The sequence below is a fragment of the Centropristis striata genome, chromosome 5, assembly GCF_030273125.1.
Source record: "Centropristis striata isolate RG_2023a ecotype Rhode Island chromosome 5, C.striata_1.0, whole genome shotgun sequence".
In the NCBI taxonomy this organism is placed as follows: domain Eukaryota; kingdom Metazoa; phylum Chordata; class Actinopteri; order Perciformes; family Serranidae; genus Centropristis; species Centropristis striata.
In genome coordinates, this window is record NC_081521.1 from 21,160,096 (window position 1) to 21,186,376 (window position 26,281).

The following is a 26,281-nucleotide window of genomic DNA, read 5'->3' on the forward strand; positions in this document are numbered from 1 at the left end:
ACAGTGGAACAGGGTTGTTTATTTGTTGCTTTAAGCTACCCTTTTTCTCTCTGGGGCAGGATTGCATGTTGAGCTGAAAAATGTTCAACTCTCACTACAAGTGGCCTGCAGCGACAAAGTGTCAGCCAGTAATTTACGCTTGAGATCACTAGGCCACCCACTGCTGGGGCCAAGAATGCTGATGAAATGAAGAAACATGTGGCCCGGCAGCACATTGGTGTCATACAGATAAAGATTTTTAAGTGTGTTGCAAGAGCAGGGAAATTCTTAGAGTTTTTTCAACATTTTCCCTTTCTAACCCCAAGTTGCTGTTGGTAATTGTAACTTTAACGCATGCTAATGCTGTTTTATGTAGCGTCTCAGAGCCGGAATGTCTGGGTCACTAAGGTTGTCTGCTCTATTAGCTCATCAAATGTGAATTTAGTGAGCTGTCCCATATTGTTGAATGAACTCTTAAATTACCTTGCAAACCTACAGCTGATACTGACCATGCTACCTTGTGGCATTACTTAGTTAGTAGTGTAAATAAAACACTTCAGGAGCGCCCTGGTACAGTGAGAGCCATAACAACACACACAAAGGCTGTTAAAACTCACTGAGACAGTCACAGACTTATTTTCTTGTAGATTTGCCACTTTTAATCTGATAGATCTGCTAATTTTTCCTCATAGATTTGCCACTTGTCTCATAAATCTGCTACTTTTTTCTCGTAGATTTGACACTTTTATTCTCACAATTCAACTTTTTCTTGTAAATTTGTCAATTTTAATCTCATAAATCTGCTACATTTTTCTTGTAGATTTGACACTTTTAAGCTCACAAATCTGCTTTTTTTTTTCTCATAGATTTGACATTTTTAATTTCATAAATCTGCTACATTTTTCTCATGGATTTGCCACTTGTAATTTGTGTAAATGAAACGATTCATGAGCGCCCTGGTACAGTGGGAGCCATAACAACACACGCTGTTAAAACTCACTGAGACAGTCACAGATTGCATTTCTTTTCAAATATTCTCAACAAATACCCCACTTTCGTTTGTGTGTGTTAATGTGTCCCCTCACCGCTTGGGGAGAATCCTGGTGTGTGTTCTGTGCGGTGAAGTGCTCCAGGACTTCTTGGTAGTCACTGTGGTTTACGTTGTTGCCGTTGACCTTCAGGATGACCTGGCCAGGCTGAAGACCCGCCCCCGCCGCCTCCCAGCCTGCAGTGTGAAAAACAGGATCAGAGGTCAAAGAAGCCAAGGTGTTAAGGTACAGTGGAACTGCACACATCACATCGGGATATTATGAAAACATTTAAGTTTAATTTATGGGAAAAGGAGGAGTCTAATGTGCCAAAGTGTCTTCCAAATCTGGGAAAAAAACCCTCTATAAAACATTTAAAGGGGCCATATTGTACTCATTTTCGGGCTCATACTTGTATTTTATTTCTATTAGAACATTTTTACATGCTTTAATGCTGTATTCACTCTCTGTCTTGAACTTGCATTATTTCTAATGGCCAGTAGGAGGCGACTCCACTGGCAGCAAAAAAATGTTAATTTGCATGAAAGTCAATAAGAAAACATATGGCTACAGCCAAAATGCCCAACTTGTCCAAACCAATGGGTGATTTCATGCTATGTTCATAAGGAAAAAAAATAGTTTTTCAAAATATGTTCCCTTTAAATCAAAGCCCATGAGTTCATCTTCTATAAAAATCGTGTTTTGGACTCAATAACCACATGTGTACAAAGTGTCTCCCAAATCTGGGAAAAAAAACTCTCCAAATCATTTAAAGGGACCGTAAGGTGCTCATTTTCAGGCTCATACTTCTATTTTATTTCTATTAGAACATTTTTACATGCTTTCATGCTCAACATTTTTTTCTCTTACTGTCTGTATTCACCCTGTCTAAAATGTTCTGTTTAAGTGGCAACCTCTGGACCTGAAAAGTTAAGCCAATGCGGCAGTGTCTTGAACCTGCATTCTTTCTAATGGCCAGCAGGAGGCGACTCCACTGGTAGCAGAAATAAGTTAATTTGCATGTAAATTAGTAAGAAAATTACACAATATGGCTAAACTTGTCCAAACCAATGGGTGATGTAATGGTATGTTCACAATAAACACACACACACACACACAAAAAATCAAAATATGTCCCCTTTAAATCAGTGTACATGAGGTCATCTTCTTTAAAAAAAAAATCTTGTTTTGGACTCAATTCCCAAATGTGTACATAACCTCGCCTCTTTTTGTTCCTCCAGGAAAATAGAAAATTACTTGGTTCAATGCCGTAACACGCCGTCCCGAGCTACTAATGGCTTTACAGCCTGGAAGCCCAATCAACACCTCCATCATCTTCCTCTCCGAACCTAAAAATACCAGAGCTGGCATCAGTCCCACCCAGGGTGCCAGCAATTACCTAACTCTGGGACCACTTGACCCGTGCATGGATAGCACATAGGGGGGACTGATTTAGGAACAGTAAAAAAACAACTGGAGACTCTGAATATGAGCTGGAAAAAAAGCTGCTTCTCATGCACCAGAGCCAAAAGTGATACAAGACACCAGGAAGGAGAGAAAAGGGAGAGGATGGAGGGGAAATGTGGAGACCTGAGAGGGAGAGAAAGCTGAGAAGTTCCCCTGCCATAATAAAGCAAACTAAAACCCTGGGATCACATTCTGAGGTGTCCTCTCCTACCCCTGTCTGGTTTACACATTTGGATTCATCCGTCTTTCAACTTGTCATAAAATGTTTCTATTTTGAGTGAGTCTAGGTGGTGAAAACATCTGCTCAGGAGGTTGTAGGGACAGAGCAGGAGAAATGAGAAAGTAAAACAAAAAGGGTTTTGGTGCTTTTCAGTCACCTATTACACTTTTAGCGCCGATCACAGAGCAGTGTGTGTGTGCTTGTGTGTGTGTCTGTGTGTGTTTTTAAAGTCGAGTTTAGTCTATTAGGGGGTTTGAACCCTGTCAGCAGGCTGTCTGGCTGACAGGTGGCCATAAAAACCTAATAGAGGCTCACTAAAAGCAGAAAGTAACAGGTGGTTAGAGGCTAGAGTTACCTCATCTTTCCTTCAAATTCACCCAGAATTATTTGTCTTTGTGACACTGTAAACACTTTCAAAGCTTTTACTGGCATAGATCCTACAATAACAAGGTCAAATTCCTATCAATCTTTTCACAGAGCTCCAGTGTAAGGGGTCGCAACCAAAACATATGTCTCTTGTAACTGAATTCAAGAAATACTAATTCAATTACATCTTTCTGGAAGCTGTGAACAATAAAACCGCTCCACAGGTTATGTTTCCATTGCACATATACTGTAGTGCAAACGGATGGGATCCTTTTGAAAACTATACTGTATACTGGGTTCTTTCTTGTGACTGATCGGGTATAATGGTAAACTCTTCTACAATTTTTAGTCTCTCTTAATATGTTAGCTTAGCAAACGAGTGATGGGTGATAAGAGACATCTTCCTTATTGTCAGCTTTGTTAATAAAGTGTCATATTATATATTAGTTACATTGTATTCAAGAGAAGACAGACATCATTATTTGTTTTCTCACAAATGTATCACTTTATAATCTCAGAGAACATTCAAGTTTTTTCTCGTAAATTTGTGAGCTTTTTTCTCGAAGATTTGTGTGTTTTTTTTACTTGTTAATGTGCTACTTTAATCTAGGAAAATTCTCTTTTTTTCTTGGAATATTGCCCCCTCCTCTCCCAGCTATTTTTTTTTTTACTGACAATATCCTGTGGAATCTGCTACTTTTTTCTCATACATTTTCCACTTTTAATACCATAAATCTGCTACTTTTTTCACATAGGTTTGCCACTTTTAATCTCATAAATCTGTTACTTTTTTCTCATAGATTTGCTACTTTTAATCTCATAAATCTACCACTTTTTTCCTGCAGATTTGCCATTTTTTCCTCAAAATATTACCCCCCTACCCTCGGTCCGTTTTTTTTTCTCATACAGCCCTCATACACCGATGTATAGGCCTACACTACAGGTGAGAGGAAAAAAATATATATTTTTGATTCTGTTCCTTTAAGTCCTCATCCTGCTTGCTATTCTCCACATGAAACTAACAGAAGTACTGAAAATCATTCACAATCCCTGAAAAAACCACGTCTGTGGTGATCAAATTGGCTTTAGGGGTCAATCCAATTAAGTCACTCACCTTTTCTAACAGCGTGGACATGGGGAGGGGCAGAGCCACAGAGTCTGAAGGAGAGACTGTCTGGATTGTCGGGGATCTTCACAATCCTGGATGAGAAAAAGAAATGGTCAGACCAGTGTCCTATGCAGTAATGTGCTGTAATGCGCAGTAATGTGCTGCCCACTGCTCCTTGCATGGTGTGTTCACTTGTGTGTAAAAAAGGATGGGTTAAATGCAGAGGTTGAATTTCCCCATTGTGGGATTAATAAAGTAATCTTCTTCTTCTTCTAAAAATGTGTGTGTTTGTGTGTGTTCCCTCACTCCTTGGCCTTCGTGGCGACCAGCAGCCGCAGGGAGCGTCGTATGCAGAAGGACTGGCTGATCATGGTTTCCACCTCCGAGAATTGCCTGAGGAACAGCAGGTCCTCGTTGATGGTGTAGATCTTCCTGCCCACCTGCAGGCCGGCCATCTGCATGGACAGACAGGAGACAAAAATGCTGTTATTTTTAGCTTGTTTCACCTCCTTTCTAAAGCCAGTTTCAGGTGGGGACCGCAACCATGAATTATCCCTCTAGTGTCACAGTGAGAGCTGAACTGTGTGCAGCATTAGGCTCAGATAAGGAAAGATTTACCTCACTGACTGGTTTGTATTACCCCAGAATCAAGTCTCTGATCAGTGCATGTTCCTCCAAGGAGCATGGCAGAAAACAAAACATAACAGAGCAAATCAGTGTGTACTGTTCAATATTTTCACAGCCTGTTCAGTCTTGCCGTGCATTTTCCAGCATATGAATAGGAGCATAACAAGATTGGCTGCTAGATATGATCAAGCTGCATGATATTTACACCTGAATCTGCTGCATGTTGCCTGTTGATCTTGCACGCAATTCTGGAGTTGCACACACCTTCTGTTATGCACACGTGAATACAAAGATGCACTTTATATTTTTTTCTTAATGTGGGCTTCATGTTTCTGCCCATGATTAGGGGTGGTGCAGGTTATCAGATCAAGATTTTTTTTCCTTGAACTACATGCAGTCTGATCAGTCACTGTGTATGTAAGCACACGGACATACAATAAATAAGTGAATCAATCTGGTTCCTTGACAAAAGACACACTTTGTTTTTTTCTCGCAAATGTATCACTTTATAATCTCAAAGAACATTCAAGTTGTTTCTCATAAATTTGTGAGTTTTTTCTCAGAAACTTGAAATATCGGGGAATATCCACGTTTTTTTTACTCGTAAATGTACTACTTTAATCCAGACAAATGTATTTAATCTATCTGCTACGTTGTCATATCTGCTCCATTTTTCTCTTGGATTTGACACTTTTATTCTCATAAATCTGATGCTTTTTTCTCGTAGATTTGCCACTTTTTTCTCGAAATATTACCCTCCTCCCCTGGGTTCTTATTTTTTCCCACCCATGTTTCAGGGGTAGTGCAGGTTATCAGATCAAGCCTTTTTCCTTGAACTACATGCAGTCTGATCAGTCACCGTGCATGTTAGCACACGGACATACAATAACAACTGCATAAACAAATAAAAATCCTCAGCTTTGCAAAGTCAGCTTCTAGAATCCATTTATCAAATGACAGCACTGCAGCGTCATTAAATGCAGTCATCTCCAGTCACGTTGTGAGAATAATGCTGCCTCTGTGTGTCCGCGCTGTGAGTCCAGTGTCCTGGACACAGATCCGGTGGGGTGGCCTTGGCTGAGCCGGGGCCCCGACTCTGGATAACAGCCCGGGGATGGATGTAGGAACGACTGGGAGGAGCCACAGCCTGAATCTGAACGTGGAAGGATGTATGTGTGCATGTGATTATACAGCATGGGTGCCTGTCTGCATGTGACTTTTTTTATAATAGTATCATATAGTGAAAGAGCTCTGTGTGCGAGTTAGTGTGTCTCAGCCCTTTTCATAGCCCCATGGGAATCAGCTGAGCTTCATTCACCGTGCTGGCACACGGGCTGGGTCACAACTAGCAATCCTGTTATTGTGGGGGAAAGAGGGACATGGGGGGATGAATAACAGAGTAAGAGGGGGATAGAGAAAAGGAGAAAAAAAGGGTGTAAGAGGGAGCAGAAGAGTGAGGGTTTGGTGTGGTGGAGAAAAAGAAAGATTATCCAGAAAGTGACTCAGGAGAAGAGCAATGTGGGAAAGAACAGCAATGGGTAAAATAACAGAAAAGTAATGAGGAAACTTGAACTCCAGGGACATGAGATGATAAAATTAAATGGTGGGGAGCAAGGAAAGGGTTTTCTCATCTCTGAACCCGACTCCATGAACAAAAAGGGCGCTGTCCTGTGTTTTAATGTAGGAAGATGCTGGAAAGATTGTAAAATCAGTACACAGGTTTGGTTGCTATTCAAATTTGGCTGAAATCATCCGTCATCTGTTCAACACAAGTTGGCTGACATTAGGCAAAAGTGAAATCCCAGGAAAAGAAGGAAACAGTCTGACAGAGGAGCCGGAGATAAAACTAATTCGATTTTTAACTTCCGATGTTTAACAAGCTTTCTAATGAAGCATAAAGATGGAATAGATTTGTGGAGCTCATTCCTAATAAAAGTACAAACAGGACACGGAAGGAACAAAGTCATCGATAACAAATATACCAAGACACCACTCTGAACAATATGCATCAGGTAAAGAGAAGATGGGAAATTAAAATTAATATAGACACACAGGACAATTTTTTAATGTATTTATTATGTATTAATTTATTTTTTTAATTGTATTATTTTATTTTATTTTCTCTGTACAATGGTCCATATCCAATGACTGGCTCTGTCTACATTCTATATAATATTCCTAATTTTTTTATTTTATTTTTGTTTAATTGTTAATACTTTTTATATTTCAACTTGTTTAAATTGTAAATTGTTAATACTTTAAAAAATATATATTTTTACTTGTTTATTTGCTAATACCTTTCCTATATTTCTTGTTTATACTGCTGTTTACTATTTATTGTTATTTTGTTATCCACTTTGTTGCTGTAACTCTGGAAATGTCCCCGGACTAATAAAGGAAATCTCAATCTTTACTTATTATTTTTTCCACCTTGTCATCATGTCCTATTGCACCTTTGTGTTATTCTTAACATTAGAATATCAAAGTGGAATTAAGTTTTATTTGTTTGTCATTTTTGTTTTGTTTTATTCTCTTTTTTCATTTTCTCAAAAATAATTTTGATTAAAAAAAAATAAATAAATAAATAAATAAATAAATAAATAAATAAAACAGCGGAGGAATTGTGAAAGGACTGTATTTAAGCTATAATAAAAATAAGTAAACATTTAATCAATTTTTACATACAGCTCATAACACTTACACTACAACATACTTTATTTTTAAAAAAATAATAATAATTACGCATTTTAAAAAAAATGTTTTATCCTAACCTCTGTCTGCATTTTAAAATCACTCTGCATGAATAAAATGGTTTGGGTGTGTTTGTGTGTGTGTGTGTGTATTTTAAAGAGGTGATGTGAGTGACTGTGTCTAATGGCTCCACAGCCAATCAGAGCGAAGTCCCTCCAAAGCGAAACAGAGTCAGACTGACAGCAGCCGTCAAAACAGTAGACAGCCATTACCTACTGGAACTAATGCCCCGGGGCAGGAAGGAGCTGCAGCGCGTGTGTTTGTGTACTGTATGAGTGTGTATGTGTGTGTTTGTTGGCAATTACCTCAGCATGTGAGCCCCTGGTGACAGATTTCACCACAATGGCCTTGTTTTTCTCCTCGATCTCAAAGCCGTAGTCCTCTTCCTCGGGGTGAATCTAGAAGAGAGAAAATCACTAATGAATCCCACATTTACACAGGTGACTGACTGTTAGACTGCTTTAGCATCACATCACTGTCATTAAATACAATATATATTCATATTATATTAAATCCCTTATTATTTGTCTCATACATTTGACTCTTAATCAGAAGTCAAGGGTAATTTGTTTGTATTTAGTAGAGGTGTGAATCAGCAGAGGCCCCACGATACAATTTTATCCTGATACTTGAGTCATGATACGATATTATTGTGATTTTAACCCATTTAGGCCTAAAACTCCTGGAAAAATGCCTGTAAAACCTTTGGGCTATTTTAAAATAAGCCCCTAAAACCTGAAGGTTTTTTTAGTACTTATATGTCTTTTTTTGGTAGTAATGTGTCTTTTTTGGTAATAATGTGTCTTTTTGGTAATTTTGTGTCTTTTTTTGGTAATTTTGTGTTTTTTTTCGGTACTGCTGTGTCTTTTTTTGGTAATTTTGTGTCTTTTTTTGGTAATGCTGTGTCCTTTTTTTGGTAATTTTGTGCCTTTTTTTGGTAATTCTGTGTCTTTTTTTAATAATTTTGTGTCTTTTTTTAATAATTTTGTGTCTATTTTTAAATCATTTTGTGTCTTTTTCTGGTAATTCTGTGTCCTTTTTGGTCATTTTGTGTCTTTTTTTGGTGATGATTTCAAAGTTCTGGAAAATTCCCATGTTGCATTGTGACACTCCCACATGTATTCTGATGCATTTCATTGGCCAAGAGACCGAAAATAGGTGGAAAAAAAATACAAACACTACAAAACGATGTATCCGCTTTCCCGGCTTTAACAGGTTAAGCAATTTACGATATGGTGAGTATTCCTTTAAATATATTGCGATTTAACTGTTTAACTGCATTTTGTGTCCACAAAATTAATTTCAATCGAGAATTGCTTTGTCATGAAAGAGAAAATTCTCAGTCTATCATCTCACTTCAGTCTTTTTATTTCTCCACAATGAGAGTCAAACCCACAGTGACACTATGCTGTATCGATTAACTCATACTCGTACTGGTATTTAGCTGCATGATAAATGGCTCTTTCTGGGTGGTCGTCTATACAAACTATACACACATCATCACACAGATTTGCATGTCAGGTGTCTCCTGATGATGTCTCTCTGCCTCTCATGTTCTATTCCCCATCGGGGCTAGGCTTAGTTGGGCGCTGTCATCACCGAACACATTAGCCAACTTCCATTAGGTAAGCTGCCGGGGCCATCTTCCTGCTGCACGGACCTGATAAGATGTAGATCTCTGCTGTTGCATCAGAGGAGATGGCTGTGGTAAATAAAGAGTTCCTGCACTTCACTTCAATAATAGCCATAAGTGAGGATTAGTTCAGCTAATCAAGGGAAAAAAGCCTTTCCCACTTCTTGTGGAAGGGCAGATAGCGTGCCGACTTCCCAATCTGATACAAGAAGTGATGCTTGTAGGTTTCCCCAAAGATAATGGACTTAACTAAACAGTCCTCCGTCTGTTGAGCCTCTGGAAACCACTGCCTGCTGGTGCCAAAACAGTGAACACTGACCTAATTTTATGTGCCAAGTAAATACACATCAGTTATATTCTGTTTTCATCATGAGCAGACTATATGATTTATTAACTTTTGCAATAATTGTAATAACAAAAGGACATTCTGGATTTGTTCCTTTACTGTGCAAAAATTCAAATCTGCCCATTTTTCAGCAAATTGTTCAATTCATGAGTTTAAAGCAAATATGAGATGTTATATTACTTATTCTTACTAAAATATCATATCAAAGATTTACAGCGTTTATTCAGGATTTTAATACTAATAATAATAATAATAATAATAATAATCTGTCTTTTGGAAACTACAGGAGATCTGAATGTCACCCAAAAGGGATATTAAGAGGGAAATACTGTTTTATAATTATTCTCACTGTTCAGATTTGATTTTCTAATGATAGAATCAGTTTAAAATGCATCCTATAGATTATGTACACAGAATATAAAACCCAGGAAACCTTTAACAATCTGTTTTCTGGAGAAAATATATCTTTCAATAGTTAATTTTGATACAATAAAACTGAAACAACTGATATCAAACATGTATGGACGACAACAGCTGCAGCATTTCTCAAACTTTCCTCAACTTTAAGCTTCACTGCTCTGAAATTTTTTGAATGAAACATGAAACAAAAACGGCGAAAATACTGACGGCTGGAACGCTTAAAATCTATACTTCGCGGCAATATCGCAATACTATCTTGTATCGATTTGTTCCCCCACCTCTACTAACTGGGCTCCCTAGCACTCACAAGGTGGTGTTTCACTGCAGTAAACCTTCAAAGAAGGACGAGTGTACAGTATATCTGACTGCACCCAGATATATGCAGCACAACTGATTGCCACAAGACGAGACTCATTAGAAGCATACTGATCAGAGCACATTCAAAGGTGTGTATTGTCATCAAAGCAGTCCCATCCTCGCTCCCATGGGGACCAGAGGGGGGTGCTTCTGCGTGTATAGTGATGTTAATTACATCTTGCACACACACAAACATGTCCAAACAGACTGGAGTGAAGGATATAATAGATGCTAGTATGTCAGTTCAATTACCTATACAGTACAATACGGGCCTGTTACATCATCAGAGTGCACACAGATACAGTATCCTGCACGTGTGTATGCATGTATTTGCATGAAAGATTGACACATATTCAGATAAAAGGGTACCACAGTGCAGTGAATTAAATTCTCTTTGTGCTATTTTTAGTTTGCTTTAGTGAAACACAAAAATGTCACCAAAGGAAACAAGCTGTGTGATTCTGGACGCGAACACGACATCTGTAATAGTGAATGTGTGTTGGAGAATGTGTGTTTGGGTGCGTGTCTGTGTTCTGGCTTACCACCAGGGACTTGGCAAGGATGTTTTCAATGAGTTTGAAGTCATTTCGCTGGAGCTGCTTGCTCTTAGTACTGGTTCCCTCCATTTCCTCGTCCGCATAGAAACGGAAGAACTGGGACTCGTCTTTGAACTCGCTCTTCTCCAAGACTGTGGGGGAAACACACACAGCATGAAGTAAGAAAGCTGCTGCAGAAATGTAGCAAAAAGAGAAACAGCCATGTTAAAAATGCTTAAAAAAAGAGGTAAAGTGGTGTTAATGAATGGCCAAAAAAGGCCTTTGGCTTTAGTTTTGACCATACATTGTTACATGCTTGGCTCATACTGGCTAAATTGATGGTCTTGTTGCAAAATCGGACCTTGTAAATGTGAAGTGATGCTACAAACACCCTTTTGCAGGTCATTTGCAACTTCAAAGACCTGCACAGATATATGAGTGTTTGCCTAAGAAGCTGCCACTTAATGTGCAGGACTTCTTCACACAAACAAGCTAATTAGCTCATTAGCTAATGATGCTAGCACGAACATCTGGAGCCAAAACCACATCTGGGCTGCAGCCAGCTCAGGCCAGGGCTCAGGAAGGATTCTCCAGAGGACATGAAAATCAGTTTAGAAATCCCACTGTTGAGCTGAGCCTCACTTCAACACATGGGGCTCTCCTAACAGGTGAGGACACATTACAGATGCTTCTCCAGTTACAGCAGTTGTTGAACCAAAACACACTACATTAACTCTACTGTAGATTATTTTCTCCATTAAAAAGCTAAGCTCATGAAATAAGGCTCTCAGTTACAGTATGTGAGCATTTATTATGCTCAACAACGATTTTCCTGAATAAAGGATGTAATTTAATGTTGTTGTCAATTTAACCTAGATTTTGCTTAGATTTTTGCTTCCACGTAGTGGTGGAAAATGAATTTAGATCTCTTACTTAAGTAAAAGTATTAATACCATACTGTGAATTTACTCCACTACGTAAAGTAAAAGTCCCGCATTCAAAACTTACTGAAGTAAAAATACAAAAGTATAAGCATCAAAATGTACTTAAAGTATCAAAAGTAAAAGTAGTCGTTTTGTATGAAGAATGACCCCACTCAGATTGTTTTATATATTCCAAATATATTATTGTGTTATTATTTTTGATGCATTTATGTAAGGGGCATTTTAATTTTGTCAGTGTAATCACTTTAAATTGATCATGATTTTTATATTAAATCTCGACCTGAAAAGTAACTAAACCTGTCAGCTAAATGAAGTGGAGTAAAAAGTACAAGATTTGCCTCAGAATGTAGTAGAGTAGAAGTATAAAGTTACATAAAATGTAAATACTCAAGTACAGTACAAGTACCTCAAAATTGTACTTAAGTACAGTTCTTGAGTAAATGTACATAGTTACATTCCACCACTGCTTCTGTGAAACACAGAATTAAATAAAGTGGTAAAGCTCTTTTGTTATTATGTCCAACTGTTCAGATTCAAGTCAAAGCACAAGCAGTGGACACGATTGCAACAGGTGCAGAGGAAAGCCCTGATGTGGGAGGCAGATTTTATTGTGTCTGGCATTAAGAATATTTCCATCTCACGATATGTGATGGGCAAAGGTCCAAAGAGCAGAAAAAAAATATATGGAGTGTCTGCATCTACCAATGCCACGCACAGAACACCACCATACCCTGAACATAAACCACCATCATATATGAGATTGCTTTTTGTTTGTTTGTTTCTTTGGTGGAACTTGCAAGAAGCAATCATTCTACCTCTCTGGACCACACATAGGGCTCAATATTAAGCTTTTGTGGAGAGTAATTTGTAGGTCCTCCCTTAAGAAAATTGAAGATTGCAAACTGAAATTTCACATCATTTTAAACCATTGGTGTAACTGTAAATAACGCAAAAGAAAGGTAAAACTAGCTTTTTTTATTTCATTGTTTTGTTGCCATTTCTGCTTTATGTGATAATAAGAGAGAAAAGCAGGAAATAATGATTAATAATTAATAAAATAAATAATTATTATATTATTATTACACATCACAGCCTCTGCCCGGACAATTAATTGATCTCTAAATATTTGTGAATATTAGTGAGTATGTTCTGCAAATCAAAAGAACTAATTAAGAAAAAATGAAAATAAAATAAAAAACTTTTGTTGTGACGAACAGCTCACAATTTATTTAATAAAAAAGGAACTTGATCAGAATAATTATAAATGTAAAAATATAATCATTTTAAATATTTGGGCCAAATGTCAATTTAAATTTAATTTTCATTTATTCAATTTTATTTATAAAGCCCAAAATATGGACACAATCACAGATTTGGCTCAAAGGGCTTTACAGACTGTACTTGGTATGTCAAACATAATAACCGTTACAAGACATCCAGCTATGAACATTTCCTAACACTGAGCTATATGAATCACTGTGGACACTGTCAAAGTGGGGCTTGCACAACACCAAGAGCCAAACGTACCCAGCTGTTCAGAGATTTGGCGAGCATCTGGCACCCTCAGGTGAACAAAAGCCTTCACAAACTGATTACACACACTCACACAAGCCACACCCACTCCCACACTGGCCTCACTCCAACTCAAATGAAGCCTGAACGTGAGTTATTTCCTCTGAGTCACAGAGGCTGTGGTCATATAATACCTATTCAACTAGAGGGTGTGCTCCTCCGGAAACCTGTCGTACCCTAATAACACACAAATAGTGACGCACACGCATGTTAAATCATCATTTAAATGATCTGGCATTATCCAAGAGCCTAGAAATCACTGCAAAGACTGTTAGATATAGTATACGGTTTTTAAAAATGTACTTTTATAACATGGACTACAATGCCCTGAAAACAACTGGCACTGGATAAAAGTAGCTGTCCATTTTGGTTAAATGTATGACCCAACAGAAATTAATAAAAATATTATCGTTATGGGGTTAAATAACCACATATTGCCATGGCTGAAAATAGCTCAATGAACCAATATAAATAGCATTAAAACTGGCTCAAAATAACAAATTTTGCACCCAACATGCGTTAAAATGATTCCAGTATGTTTTGCCCATATATGGCACCTTTAACTAGAAGTTTAAAAACATTTGATGCGAAAACTGAGATATTTATTTACACATGCAGCTGACTGCACTTGTTAAAGGACTACTTAATAGTATAGTTTTTATAAATTTACTTTTTTATAATTATATTTTTTTAATATATGCATGACAGACTATAATGCTCTGATGGTTAATTGGGATGCTTAAAACAACATTAGGTACAAGTAGCTGTCCTTTGTGGATTTATTTATGACCCAACTGAAATTAAATATAACATTGTTTTTGGGTCAAAGAACCACATATTGGCATGTCTTTTTTTTATGTGATTGGGTTAGGGTTACCAATTGTGTGTGGTATCTTTACTGGGTACCACAATTGACCCAAATTGGATTAAAATTGACCCAGTTTTTATTTTACCAATATATGTCACCTTTAACTAGAGGTTTAAAAACATTTAATGTCAGAGGCCACCAAATAGACACACTTTAACAAAAAAATGGATCCCCACAGGACACATTTAGTCATTAATATTTACTGCTTTAGCATTGACTTACATTACTGTTAATGCTGTAGATCAGAACAGTGTGGTGAAAGGGATGTCAAATGTATAATTACTTGTTAATGGCATTTTGGCTTAGGAGCTGTTCCACAGGACTAATGGAGGATAAATGGAAATTGCTTTGAGTTGAGTTGCCTGAAGGGCAAAAAGCAACAGGTGTTCAGGACCGACATGTGGATGAATGATGTACACAGGTAAGGACACATGAAAGGCATAATAACTGTCTTATCTGTTAGCAGTGATCCTCCCACCGGAGAGGAGCCTCGTAACCTCGTGTCAGATAAAACCAGACAGCGGGACGTAAAAAGACAGAAGAGTGAAGGGAGACAAGGACAGTAAAAAAGGACAGAAAAAGTAAAAGGGGTCAAGAGGAACCAGGTGAAGAGCAGCAGATGTGCTGACTAAGGACTAAAGAAAGTGACTCGAGGAGAGGTGAGGAGTGCAGACAGGCTGAGAGGAGAAGTCGTGACCCTGAAGGAGGGCAGAGAAGGTAACAGAACAGGTGACTCCTTCCAACAGATGGTTAGGGGAGGGAGGTGTGTGTGTGTGTGTGTGTGTGTGTGTGTGTGTGTGTGTGTGTGTGTGTGTGTGTGTGTGTGTGTGTGTGTGTGTGTGAGGCAAGCTGAAAGTAAACTGTCTGGGAGTGGTTGTGAGCGAAATACAAATGCTTGAGAATAGATTTGCACACTTTTAATAATGCAAACATTTAAACCCTTGTACTGCATATATTCTGCAAGACATGTCAGTAATGAGCCTGTTTGCTACTGTAACCCATTACAATGCAATTTATTATTTTTTAAATAATTATTCTTGGGCAAGGCAGCTTGATAACATACTTGGTAAGTCATGTCTCTAATATACATATAGAATTATAGAAAATGTCACCTGTGTGTTCTGGAAGAGGTTGAAAATAAAATGCATTTTTTGTGGGAAAAAAATTATTCAGATCCCTTATTTAAGTAAAAGTACTAATACCATACTGTGAAATTACTCCACTATGTCCTGCATTTAAAAGTTACTTAAGTAAAAGTACAAAAGTATTAACATCAAAATGTACTTAAAGTATCAAAAGTTAAAGTACTCGTTATGCAGAATGAACCCACTCAAATTGCTTTATATATTCCAAATATATCATTGTATTATTATTTTTGATGCATTTATATTAGCAGCCTTTTAATCACTTTATATTGATCGTGTTTTTATGTTAAATCTCGACCTGAAAAGTAACTAAAGCTGTTGGCTAAATGTAGTGGAGTAAAAAGTGCAATATTTGCCTCACAATGTAGTAGAGCAGAAGTATAAAGTTACATAAAATGGAAATACTCAAATGAAGTACACGTACCTAAAATTGTACTTAAGTACAGTACTTGAGTAAACATACTTAGTTACATTCCTCCACTGCTTCTAACACTGTCTTAGATACATGCTTTTCTGCAAAATCTCTGCAGAATGTCTTTATTTGTTTTATGTCTGACAAATTTAGTTTTTAGTATCTGTTTACATATACAGATAAATGTCTCAGTTTGTGATAAGAGCTTACCGGCAATGTAGGGAGGTGCTTAACGAATCAATATGTTTCTCAGAAGTTCTGTTTTATTGCTGTCATGTCCAAGGAGGAGGATTGTGTTTATATTTGCTTTGACATTGTTTGACAATCCTGATGGGGTATTATATTTGTTCTAACACTCTCATTATGTTATTGCCCTTATGTTTGTCGTGACTTGTGACGCAATGAAAAAATACTTACTGTTATTCACTACTACTACTACTACTACTACTACTAAAAACATAATTTAACTAGAGAATGGCTAATCTCATTTTAGATTTCAGTCTTTACAGCATCAGGAAGCACTGGCATGTCTCTTTAGTATTTCAACACTAAGTACTTCTTTTAAGTGGTTCTCACTTTACACATAATACACTTTGCCGATGAAGATGACCGACTCAGGCCTCGATCAGCAGTCAGGGTTCAGTGGAGTGACCCAGACAGCCGTGTAGCTAAGCCAAACAGCTCTGGTTAGGGTACACTGCTAATGCTGTTTACGTTCAACATGCTGGGGTAGAACCAAAGCCGCTCCACTACAATGTGGTCGGTGAGGTTGCAGAGACTTGGCTGGAGCATGTATGCAAATTTAGGATTGCCCTTTTTTCAACCCATGACGGCATGACAGAGGAAAAATAACATTTTTGCGGATAGAGGGAAGAATTGACTGAGGAGGGAATAAAAACTTGATGAGGTAAACAAGCAGACAACTGACAAGAGTTCAAAATAATTAGTGGCGGACAAAAGACAAGTCATCATTAAGCTTCTTTCATGTTGTGCTGAACAGTAAAATCCTAGTCAATTTGTGTGTCTCTGCCCCAACCTTCATGTTCGTGTGTGATAGAGAATTTAACTGACCGTGATGCATGAAGCCATTGTTGCAGAGCCCCACACCCAGCATCACGGCGTCCTCCCGGGTCGAGCAGTCTCCCTGGGAAACCAGATGAATGACGCACACAGTCGGTCAGTCACAATGCCTGTTTACACCTTCTCACACATAGCACGCTGCAGCACCGCTGCTCTGAATTATTATCTGTGTGATTGTGAGCCAGCTCGTGTTAATAAATATAACAGAGACAAAGAGAGATTGGGAGGCTGATTCTACGTGTCCTTGGTTGTGCTCTTCAAGGTCACTGAACAGTGATGAATGTCTGTGACATTTTCTTTTTGAAAATAAGCCTGATTTGATTTAAAACATGTTTTTTGAGTGGGTACTTTCATTTGCAATTGAAGGACTGCAAAATAGCCACCCAAAAAAAAAAATCAACAAAATAAATAATAATAATAATAATAATAATAAAAAACCTCATTAATAAAGGGTAAAGTAACAGTCAAATGATAAATACTGTTTTTGGTTTTTTTAAATTCTGTTCAAATAACTTAGTAGTCATTAATATATAAATGATTAAAGCATATAGCATGACTAATAATTAGTAAACATTCTATATTTATCAATTCATAGTTTATAGGTTAGTTTAGTTATTTTACAGTAAACAATCAATATAAAATCTAAAAACAGTTGAAATGTATATACCCTAGGTACCTTGTGTAGTATTATGTGTGTATGGATTAAATGAAAATATAATAGAAATTAGTTTTACCTGCAGGAGCAGCCAGTCAACCAATTTGCTGGCGGGCACCACAGATTTAAAGGTTTTCAGGTGGTGGTCTCTGTCCCTGAAGGGGCAAGAAAAAAAGTATTCACAAAATGTATTTTCACAGCACAAAAAATTAAAACAGTTCACCGTCTGCAGCTTCACGTGTGTTTAATAGATAACAAAACCTCTTAGTGGTTAACAGCATCAACACATAACAGTGTTATTCTTGTTTGTGCAATGTTGCATTTCTTGAATAACAGGAAATTATTATATTATTTCTGTTTAGCCATGACAACAGCCATATAATAAGATTTATGTATTTGCAGGTCTGGTGCCACATTTGTTGCAGAAATTCTACAGTTTTCTAAATCCTGACCTACATTCATTGTGCTTTTATTTTCTGATTCTTTGAGCTTGTCCGAGATACCCGCTGTGGAACGAATCTGCTCAACAAGTAAACATGTGAAACAGGAAGCGCTGCAGAGGAAGTGTGGTTGTTTGTGTGACTTGACGGCTGTTTCAGAGCCTATAAGTACAAAGAATGGTATATATATTTGCTTTAACATCTCAATGCTGTGAGTAAGACGTGGGGTGTGTCTCTGGACCACCCGTCTTGTTAACGGACACAGTCAGAACGAAAGACAATAAAAAATACCTGCTAAGTGCAGATGTGGGCAAAGAGTGCACTGATTGATATTGCACACTTAAAACAACATGAAAAGTGAGCTTTGATGTACCAGTGAGGGCTTCATCCTTTAACGTATTAGACATCTGTGACATTTATATTGATTTCATCATGTTTTATTATTTTTATTTATTGCATTTTAATGTTACGGAGCTGGCGGGTGATTTGTCACTCAACGGAATTTAATAGAATAGAGGCACAGTTGTAATTATTTATGATTCATAAAATGCAATACATCCATCACTCAAACACTATAATTAATGGTAGCCACTTACAATGCCAATTTAGTGATGGATTAAAAAAGCAAGGCCATATTACATAATATCTGGCTGGCAGGCAGAGGGATTGCCTTTGTATGTTAATAGGATTTGTCCCCAGACCAAAAGCTCTTTGTTTGCACCGATGGCAAGCCGGGGCACTTCAATCAGCGGGTGAGTGATGTAGGGAGAGATAGAGGGGTGAAGGGGGAAGAGTATGAAGGGAGGGGCTGAGAATGTGTGTTTGAGGGGGTGTCAGAGGCAGAGGATGTGTGTTTCCTGTGCTGCTGTATAAATCTATACTTCTATTCTGACTCTTAGACCTTCAGATGGGAAACATTTTTCTTCTGATTCTTCTTTCAGGGCTAATTTTGATTTTATTTAGGTTAAGATAATGCTGATTTAAGTTGTAGTTTTAGGTCTAGGGCCAACAATTATAAGTATATTAAGACTTAAAAACAAAAAACAAAAAAAAAAAACAATTAAAGATACTTTGTGTATAACTTTCAGAAAAGTTGTGTTATTAATGCCCCCTGTGGCCATCAAGTGAACTGCAGTCAGCATCCTGTTGCTCGCATCCCATTGGTGCGAACAGTCACATGACAAACACAAGACTGAACGTGATTGGCTGGCATCATGATAATAGAATACTGAATTTATATTTAGAATAACAATAATATCCGTATTGTTCGTATAATTTATTTGAACCATTGACTTCATGACTGACTTTGACTTTACTTAATTATCCCGAGGCAAATTTAATCTCATCACATCACATCAAGGACCATGACAGTAACAAATACAAGAAAACACATTTCCACACCACAAATGAGAACAAGTTACACCTGCCACGTTAAACCTGTAGCTAGAAAACGAGCTAAAACATTATAAACAGCAAATAAAATAATACATGTTAAATTAAGTGGTGTACAGAACTGTAAGAAATTAAATAGAATTACATAAATAGTCAATCCAGGCTAATCCAAGATATCTAAGAAGTATACACATAAAAGCAAGCAAGTTAATGAAGTAAATTAAACTTCTCAATGGCCACAGGGATAAAAGAAGCCCTGGCACGCCTTGTTTTTGTTCTGGGCATTGAGGCTAACTACCTTACCGTACGAAATTACTTTATGAGCTCACGTTAGAGAGCGAGAAACCAAAGCCAGATCCATGCTGCAAAGCTTAGTTACAGCTAGCTTAGTTTACAGTTAGCTTGTTGGCTGAACCTGGCTTGTGTTGCTCCTGGCTAGTAGAAAGCAATCATTAGTTAGTTATACACCTTTGCTATTTCTGGTATAGCTACTTCATTTGCTAAAATCTACATAGTCATAATACATAAGTTGGTATGTTGGATCAAGCTAGCTGGTGAAGTAATTTGGCAAGCTAACCAACTAACATCCACTTGGATAGTGTTTGGCGAATATGTTAGCCAGGAAGCAAGCTAGTGTTGCACACTGTTGGTGCTGTTGGGGAGCAGAAGAGAGGACATTTAGAGTTACATAACAAATGAGGCTGTTAGAGGCAACTAAAGAAGGTGAAAAAGGCCTCAGTTTTTAAGTTACGTTACAACCCGTTCAAACATTGGCAATGCAGAGTGATGTATACATGTTTCTTCACATACACATAGTACCACTAAAGACTAATGGAGAACTGCATTGTATATTAACATATAGGGGGTCTGGTGTTCAGGAGATGGTGTTCTTTAATGCCTGTTTATATACTGCAGAGTATATATTTCTAAGTATGTGTATTGCTTATATGAGCAAGTTGAAAAGGGAGAGCATGAGAGAGGTTTATGAGGTAAAAAACTGTTTGCAGTTATCATTTGGACTCCCACTTAGCTCAGAATTTCACGAACAAAAATTTAGCTAACCCATAACACTATAGAGATTAAGAGACAAATGCTCATAATGTGTGGTTCTCCTTAATCCTTTAAGAGCTACAACGCTTAAAACCTCCAGTCATGAAGACCTGGCACCCTCCACCTGAACTGAATCGTGTACACATAAACCTACAGCAGCTAAAGCCTGGCTGGCTGGGAGTCCAAGTTAGAGAGGAAAGGAAGGTTTGAGGGCTCTCATTCCTGGCAGGGCTACTGTTAGTTCAGTCATTACAGAAAAGGGTGCCATGGGTCGAACCCTTCATGAATATGCATTCACGCACCTGGAGAGCGGGAACATTAGCATACGGGAGGAGGAGGAGGGGGAGTGGAGAGGAGAGGAGAGGAGAGGAGGGCAGGTACTTACTTGATGACAGGCGTGTGGAGGCTGTGAAGGCGGCAGTACAGCCTGACGCCCTAAAAAGGGAAGAAAAATGGAGCCGCTGAGTCATAGAACATACACACCTTGGATAAACAAGTACAAGCACAGCCTCGGGACAAGAGATTTAACTGTTGACTGTAAAAAGAGTTACCCAAGGCTATCGTTTTAGGATTGAAGTTTCAAAACCATACTCATACTCTGAATGGTGTCTGAGAGCAGAAGTAGGCCAACATAACCAATCTTTATGTGCTTTTTTTGGAATTTCAATTCTGACTTAGTTTTCTATGGAGAGGGATTAGTGCCTCCAGAGAATGAACCATTGCATAAATTGTTTAAAAGGCTTATGCCTGTATGAATTTATTGAAAATCTGTAGTATGTGCGATTTTTGGGCACGGTTAGTGCAGACATTTTTTATCTAATTTTACTGTACTGACAGGTATTTAAAGCTCACACTAATGACCATTGTTGAGTCATGATTGTTTTTTTTACATTTCTTATCAAACACCAACGAAGATATCAAAGACGAAGAATTATAGTTACCTTTGACATGATGTCCTCCATCTCACTGCGGGCCTTATAAGTGCCATCGTCGTAGCGAAAACGGTACAACACCTGCTCGTTCTTGAACTGGTGCTTGTCTGACACTGAAATATCATCAAAGGAGATAATGTGACCTCAGCTGGGCTCATAAAACATCAAGCATGCACCATCCCCCTCCATTCTTAACGCTTGTGTTGTCTTAGGGGTCAAAAATGACCCGCCACTATGTTTAACAACATAAGAAACCTCCTTAATGATCTTTTCTCAACTTGTAATTCAATGAGAGAAAAATTGCCTTTGTTCATATTTCTGTGAAAGCTGTACACCAACAGGGTACAAATCTTGTCTTAGGGGAAATTTTTGACCATAAAAACCATGCATGCACACACGCTGGCTAAATTTTGTTTACACCTATGCAGTACCTTTTAGTAATTAAAATAAACCCCTACTTTAATAAATAATAAAAATAAATGTAAAAATAACTGTAATAGAGTGGATTCCACTGATTAAATCCCATTTTTCTGCACTGTAAGAGGGAAAACCTTGATATTAACAAAGTTTGTGATGAATGACATGTTGTTTCTTCATGCAAGACAGATTTGGGGTTTAAAATTGAATCAAGCTGCTTTATTTAAGGGGTTTAGTGAATGGAAGCTGGTAATTTTTGACCCTTAGGACAAGTGGTGCATATATAAAGTTAAGGCAACACAAGGGTTAACTGTGGACGGCTGAAGCAAAATAAACTGTGCCTTTCAAATTGCTGCTTGCTGTGAGATTTTCTAATCTTCAAAAATCATCTACATTTACTCAAGATAGATTGATTTAAATATCAATGTTCCTACTTATGACTTCCGCCAAGTAGGTGGTTTTCGGGTTGCTTTGTCTATTCGGTTTATGGAAAAAATACTATTTTCATGAAACTGAATGAAAGGCTGATGCATGGGCGTTTCATTTTCGTTGCCAGATAGGGCGTTTGTGCTACATTCATGCGGTAAGTATAGCCGAGCATTAGGTTTTTAATGCATTCTGTTCCTAACTTTTTTCATGCATTTAATCTGTCAAAGGTTTTGGGGTAAGTACAGAGCAGCAAAACAGTTTGTGGGAAACACTGGAGTTGTAAATTCTGTCTGTGTTAGGTAAGCCATGAGATTCAAATATTTAACATAGCAGACAGCTGCCAATTCCCCATAAAATCTACATACTCGCATTAATAAACAAAAACATTTGATCCGTAATAATAAATCCCAACACAGGAAATGGAAAATGACTAATACATACACAAACAGATGCCTGTTGGAGAAAATAGGAGTGAAATAAGCCAAACAGAGGCAGTTTGAATCCACCACAACAAGTTGGCATGGGTTCAAACAAGCTGCTGGTTTTTCTAAGTCTAGACTCAAAATGTCCTCATAAAAACCAAAGGCACCACACAATCAGCCATTGTAAAGTGTCAAATGTGGAATTCAAAGTGCATGAAATGATAGCTGGAATATTATGGCTGCAAAGGAGATGTCAAAACTGCAAAGATTCAAGTATGAACTGGTGTGATTTAGTGGCTCAAACATGCACGGCTGATTGGGTAAACTTTGCACTATAAAATGTGGTTGGCTGTCTCTCTTTTTATGTGTCTCTGCACACAACAAATGCACGACTCAGGAGGGGAAGGTGGACGGCTTCAATTCTGCCAATCTGTGTCTCTCTGTTTGATTTCTTTTCACTGACTAACTGATGACACCTACACTTTGCCTGCAGGGCCCGCAAAGCCTCATTGCGATCCCACAGAGCCCTGCATGTCATCATTGTACCTCTCTGTGGTCGCGGGCTACTGTGAGGGAGGATTTCAGGGGATTTTCCACAGGTATTAAGGAATGTGAAGGTTGGGTCTCTGCGAATTTCCCTGAGTGGGTGGTGGCGTGTATAAAACGTGACAGTGGTTTGCACTTGCACGATGTACAAGAGCCCCTTCAGCAACACTCTGGACAACTGTGTTCATACATTATGTATAACTGTTTGTCTATGTGTGTTTGTGTCCGTCATTCCTCAATGCATAATTCAATTTGGTGGACCTGTTTATGTCACACTTAAGACAAAATCACAGAAGGGGAAATAATGTTTTTTCGAGAATTATTATCACCAGGCAATAGCTTTGGATCATGGTGGTTTCTACTGTAAGAAAATTGTGTGCTCCAATAGGAAGTGGGGGAGAGAAATAACATAATAACATACATGAGTCAAACAATTACAGAAAGGAAATGTGAATCAGAGATGCAGTACAAAAAAACAAGCACAAGATGACTAAACAGAGTTAAAAACAGAATTAAAAAATGAAAAGGGGAGCTGCAAAGAGGATCAAGATGTGAGTAAAAAGTGTAAAGGACAACAGAGAATAACAGAGAGAGAAATAGAGAATTTTGTTTTTGTCTCACCATGGTGAATGATGCCATTTTCCAGCAAGGCTTGTCCCAGGTTGACCCCTTCGTCAGGCTTACTGATCTCTCCGCTCTCTATCAGCCATGACACAAACTCACTGAGAACACAAAGAAGCATATCATGAGGCACGGTTACGCTTTCTTTAAGGTTTGTTTTTTTAAATTGTCACCATCTTTGGCTGTGCTGTTTCTGTATGGAATTTCACAGCAAGCACCCGGCAGACACACAGTGTGGATGCCACTATGCCACTGTGATTAGTCTGGGGTTTTGTATTGATAACATTGGTATTTCTGATACTAAAAGCAGCCTCTCATGTTGATGGGTTATGCTAGGACCATACCACACTCATAAAACATGCAGCACTTCTCTTGTTCTGAGGGATAAGTTCCTAACCCTCTGAATCCCACAGATCAGAAAACTTACCAACATTACATTTACCATTTATCATAATCAGAAACTGTAAAAACAGAAATTATCACCAGATTTCCTTATACCAAGACGGTCCTTGAACAAATCTTGTGAAAGTAACCAAATAGATGTTAATATTATTTAACGTGACTTTATTTTATCGCCTTTAATAAAAAGTTTGCACAATTCAGATCCTGTAGAAACATTACATTTCTGTCTTCGGAGCAATGTGACAAAAATTCAGTGAATCTTTGACTGCTGTTTACACAGAGCTGAAAGGAGTGGACAGGAGAGGTTGGAAGCAGAGGTTGTAAAATGTAAATAGTTCAATTGTATGTATTGATAACACTTGAGAAATAAATGAGAAAAAAAATCTATTTTATCTCAACTTTTGCTAAATATATTATTAGATATTTAACTCAATCATCAACTTCAATGATTGTGTTGTTTCTGAAGAGGTGCAGGATTTAAAAGTTGCAGTCAAAAAAATGAGGCCACAGTGAGTACATTACTAACAAAGGCAAATAAATGCCCTGAAACTAGGTTTAAACAGAATCAAAATAAAATAAAATTCTGAAAAAAAAAAAAATGTTGGCCAAAGTGGTGGCACACCTGTAACCTTATTAAACACCTGCTGTATGTTCATGTGTTAAATTGTGCCCGCCACTGCTTCGGTATAGGGGATTGCTTTATTTTATTTTTTTAGCTCTGTAGTAATGACCTCAGTAAGAATGTGTTAGACCCACCTTCAAAATAAAAGCAAACACATGTAGCTTTCAAAATAAGAGCATGTGGATGTGTTAACAGAATCCACCACGTAATTTACCATAAGACTATCAAAATATAATGCACAAATAAAACAGAAAAACATTTATTCTCCTTTACAATAATTCATTAAAACATGCAATGATTAAGATGGAATAGTGGCATTAGAATGTGCGAGAGGCACCAAATTTAGGCTTTTAGGGCAAACATTTTCTCTGACCCCCCTGCTTTCTTCGGGTCCCCCCATCATAGTGTCAGAAATCCTGTGGGAAACACTAGTTCTTACACTTGTATTGCAGTCGAGTTTCATTTTTTATACTTTCTAAATGGCTGATTGATGTTTACACATGCACACCATCCACCAGACAAATAACCCTTTATCCCTATTGCTGAAAAAAACCCCAGAGGAAACACTGATGTATAAGTGAGACGTTTTTAATTCACCACAGCTCAATCTTCAATTCAAAACAGCACCTTGCAATTTTGGTTAACCAAAGCAGCTTCCAAGCATATGTGAGGTCATTATGGATTCACTCTTCAATAGGCTGTCAAAGTCGATATGGAGAGGAAATATAACAATGTGAAGCGCATGTGGCAGCAATGCTAGCCAAGGCGTAAAGGCTTAACAGTATCTGTGCTCCAGTTTCCCTCCACAGCAAACAGAAACTAAGTCAATGCTCAGAGCTTAACTGTTTTTTATTGGTTTTTGTTTGATTCTGTTGCAGAAGAACAATGTCTTCAAGCATTAACTGTAAAAACAACTAAAGAACAAGATTGCAGATTTTTCCAGACTATTCTCAAGTGCAACACTTCAACTATTGCTTGTATGTCTGTTTTTGCATTTCAGTGATAGATGTGATGTGTATAGTGCAGTGTTGGAATGTAACTAAGTATATTTATTTAAGTACTATATTTAAGTACAATCACAATACAATTTTATGTAACTTTATACTTCTTCTCCACTACATTTTGAGGCAAATCTTGTACTTTTTACTCCACTACATTTAGCCGACAGCTTTAGTTACTCTTCAGGTCGAGATTTAACATTAAAAACATGACAAATTTAAAATGATTATGTTTTTTTTATAAATTAAACCTCATGACAGTATATATAATTAAAAGGAGCCCTATCTTTAGAAAAATTAAAATGCTGCTACATCACAACAAATAATCTAATAATATATTTACAATAAATAAAACAATCTGAGTGGGTCCATTCTGCATAGCAACTACTTTTACTTTTGATACTTTAAGAACATTTTGATGCTGATACTTTTGTACTTTTACTTCAGTAGGTTTTGAATGCAGGACTTTTACTTGTAGTGGAGTAATTTCACAGTG

The 26,281-nt window shown here is 37.6% G+C and overlaps 1 protein-coding gene across 2 annotated transcripts in view; it reads right to left on the reverse strand.

Moving 5' to 3' along the window:
* Positions 1 to 26,281, reverse strand: part of prex1 (phosphatidylinositol-3,4,5-trisphosphate-dependent Rac exchange factor 1) — a 124,654-nt gene that overhangs the window by 33,392 nt on the left and 64,981 nt on the right. For both annotated transcript variants that reach the window (XM_059332697.1, XM_059332696.1), the window contains exons 11-20: positions 23,764 to 23,864; positions 21,338 to 21,441; positions 20,782 to 20,831; positions 17,594 to 17,669; positions 16,851 to 16,923; positions 10,845 to 10,990; positions 7,852 to 7,944; positions 4,475 to 4,623; positions 4,175 to 4,260; positions 1,065 to 1,204 (exon numbers count right to left, since the gene is read on the reverse strand). In XM_059332697.1, the coding sequence (XP_059188680.1) occupies positions 1,065 to 1,204; positions 4,175 to 4,260; positions 4,475 to 4,623; positions 7,852 to 7,944; positions 10,845 to 10,990; positions 16,851 to 16,923; positions 17,594 to 17,669; positions 20,782 to 20,831; positions 21,338 to 21,441; positions 23,764 to 23,864 (1,018 nt within the window). The remainder of the gene's footprint in view (positions 1 to 1,064; positions 1,205 to 4,174; positions 4,261 to 4,474; positions 4,624 to 7,851; positions 7,945 to 10,844; positions 10,991 to 16,850; positions 16,924 to 17,593; positions 17,670 to 20,781; positions 20,832 to 21,337; positions 21,442 to 23,763; positions 23,865 to 26,281) is intronic.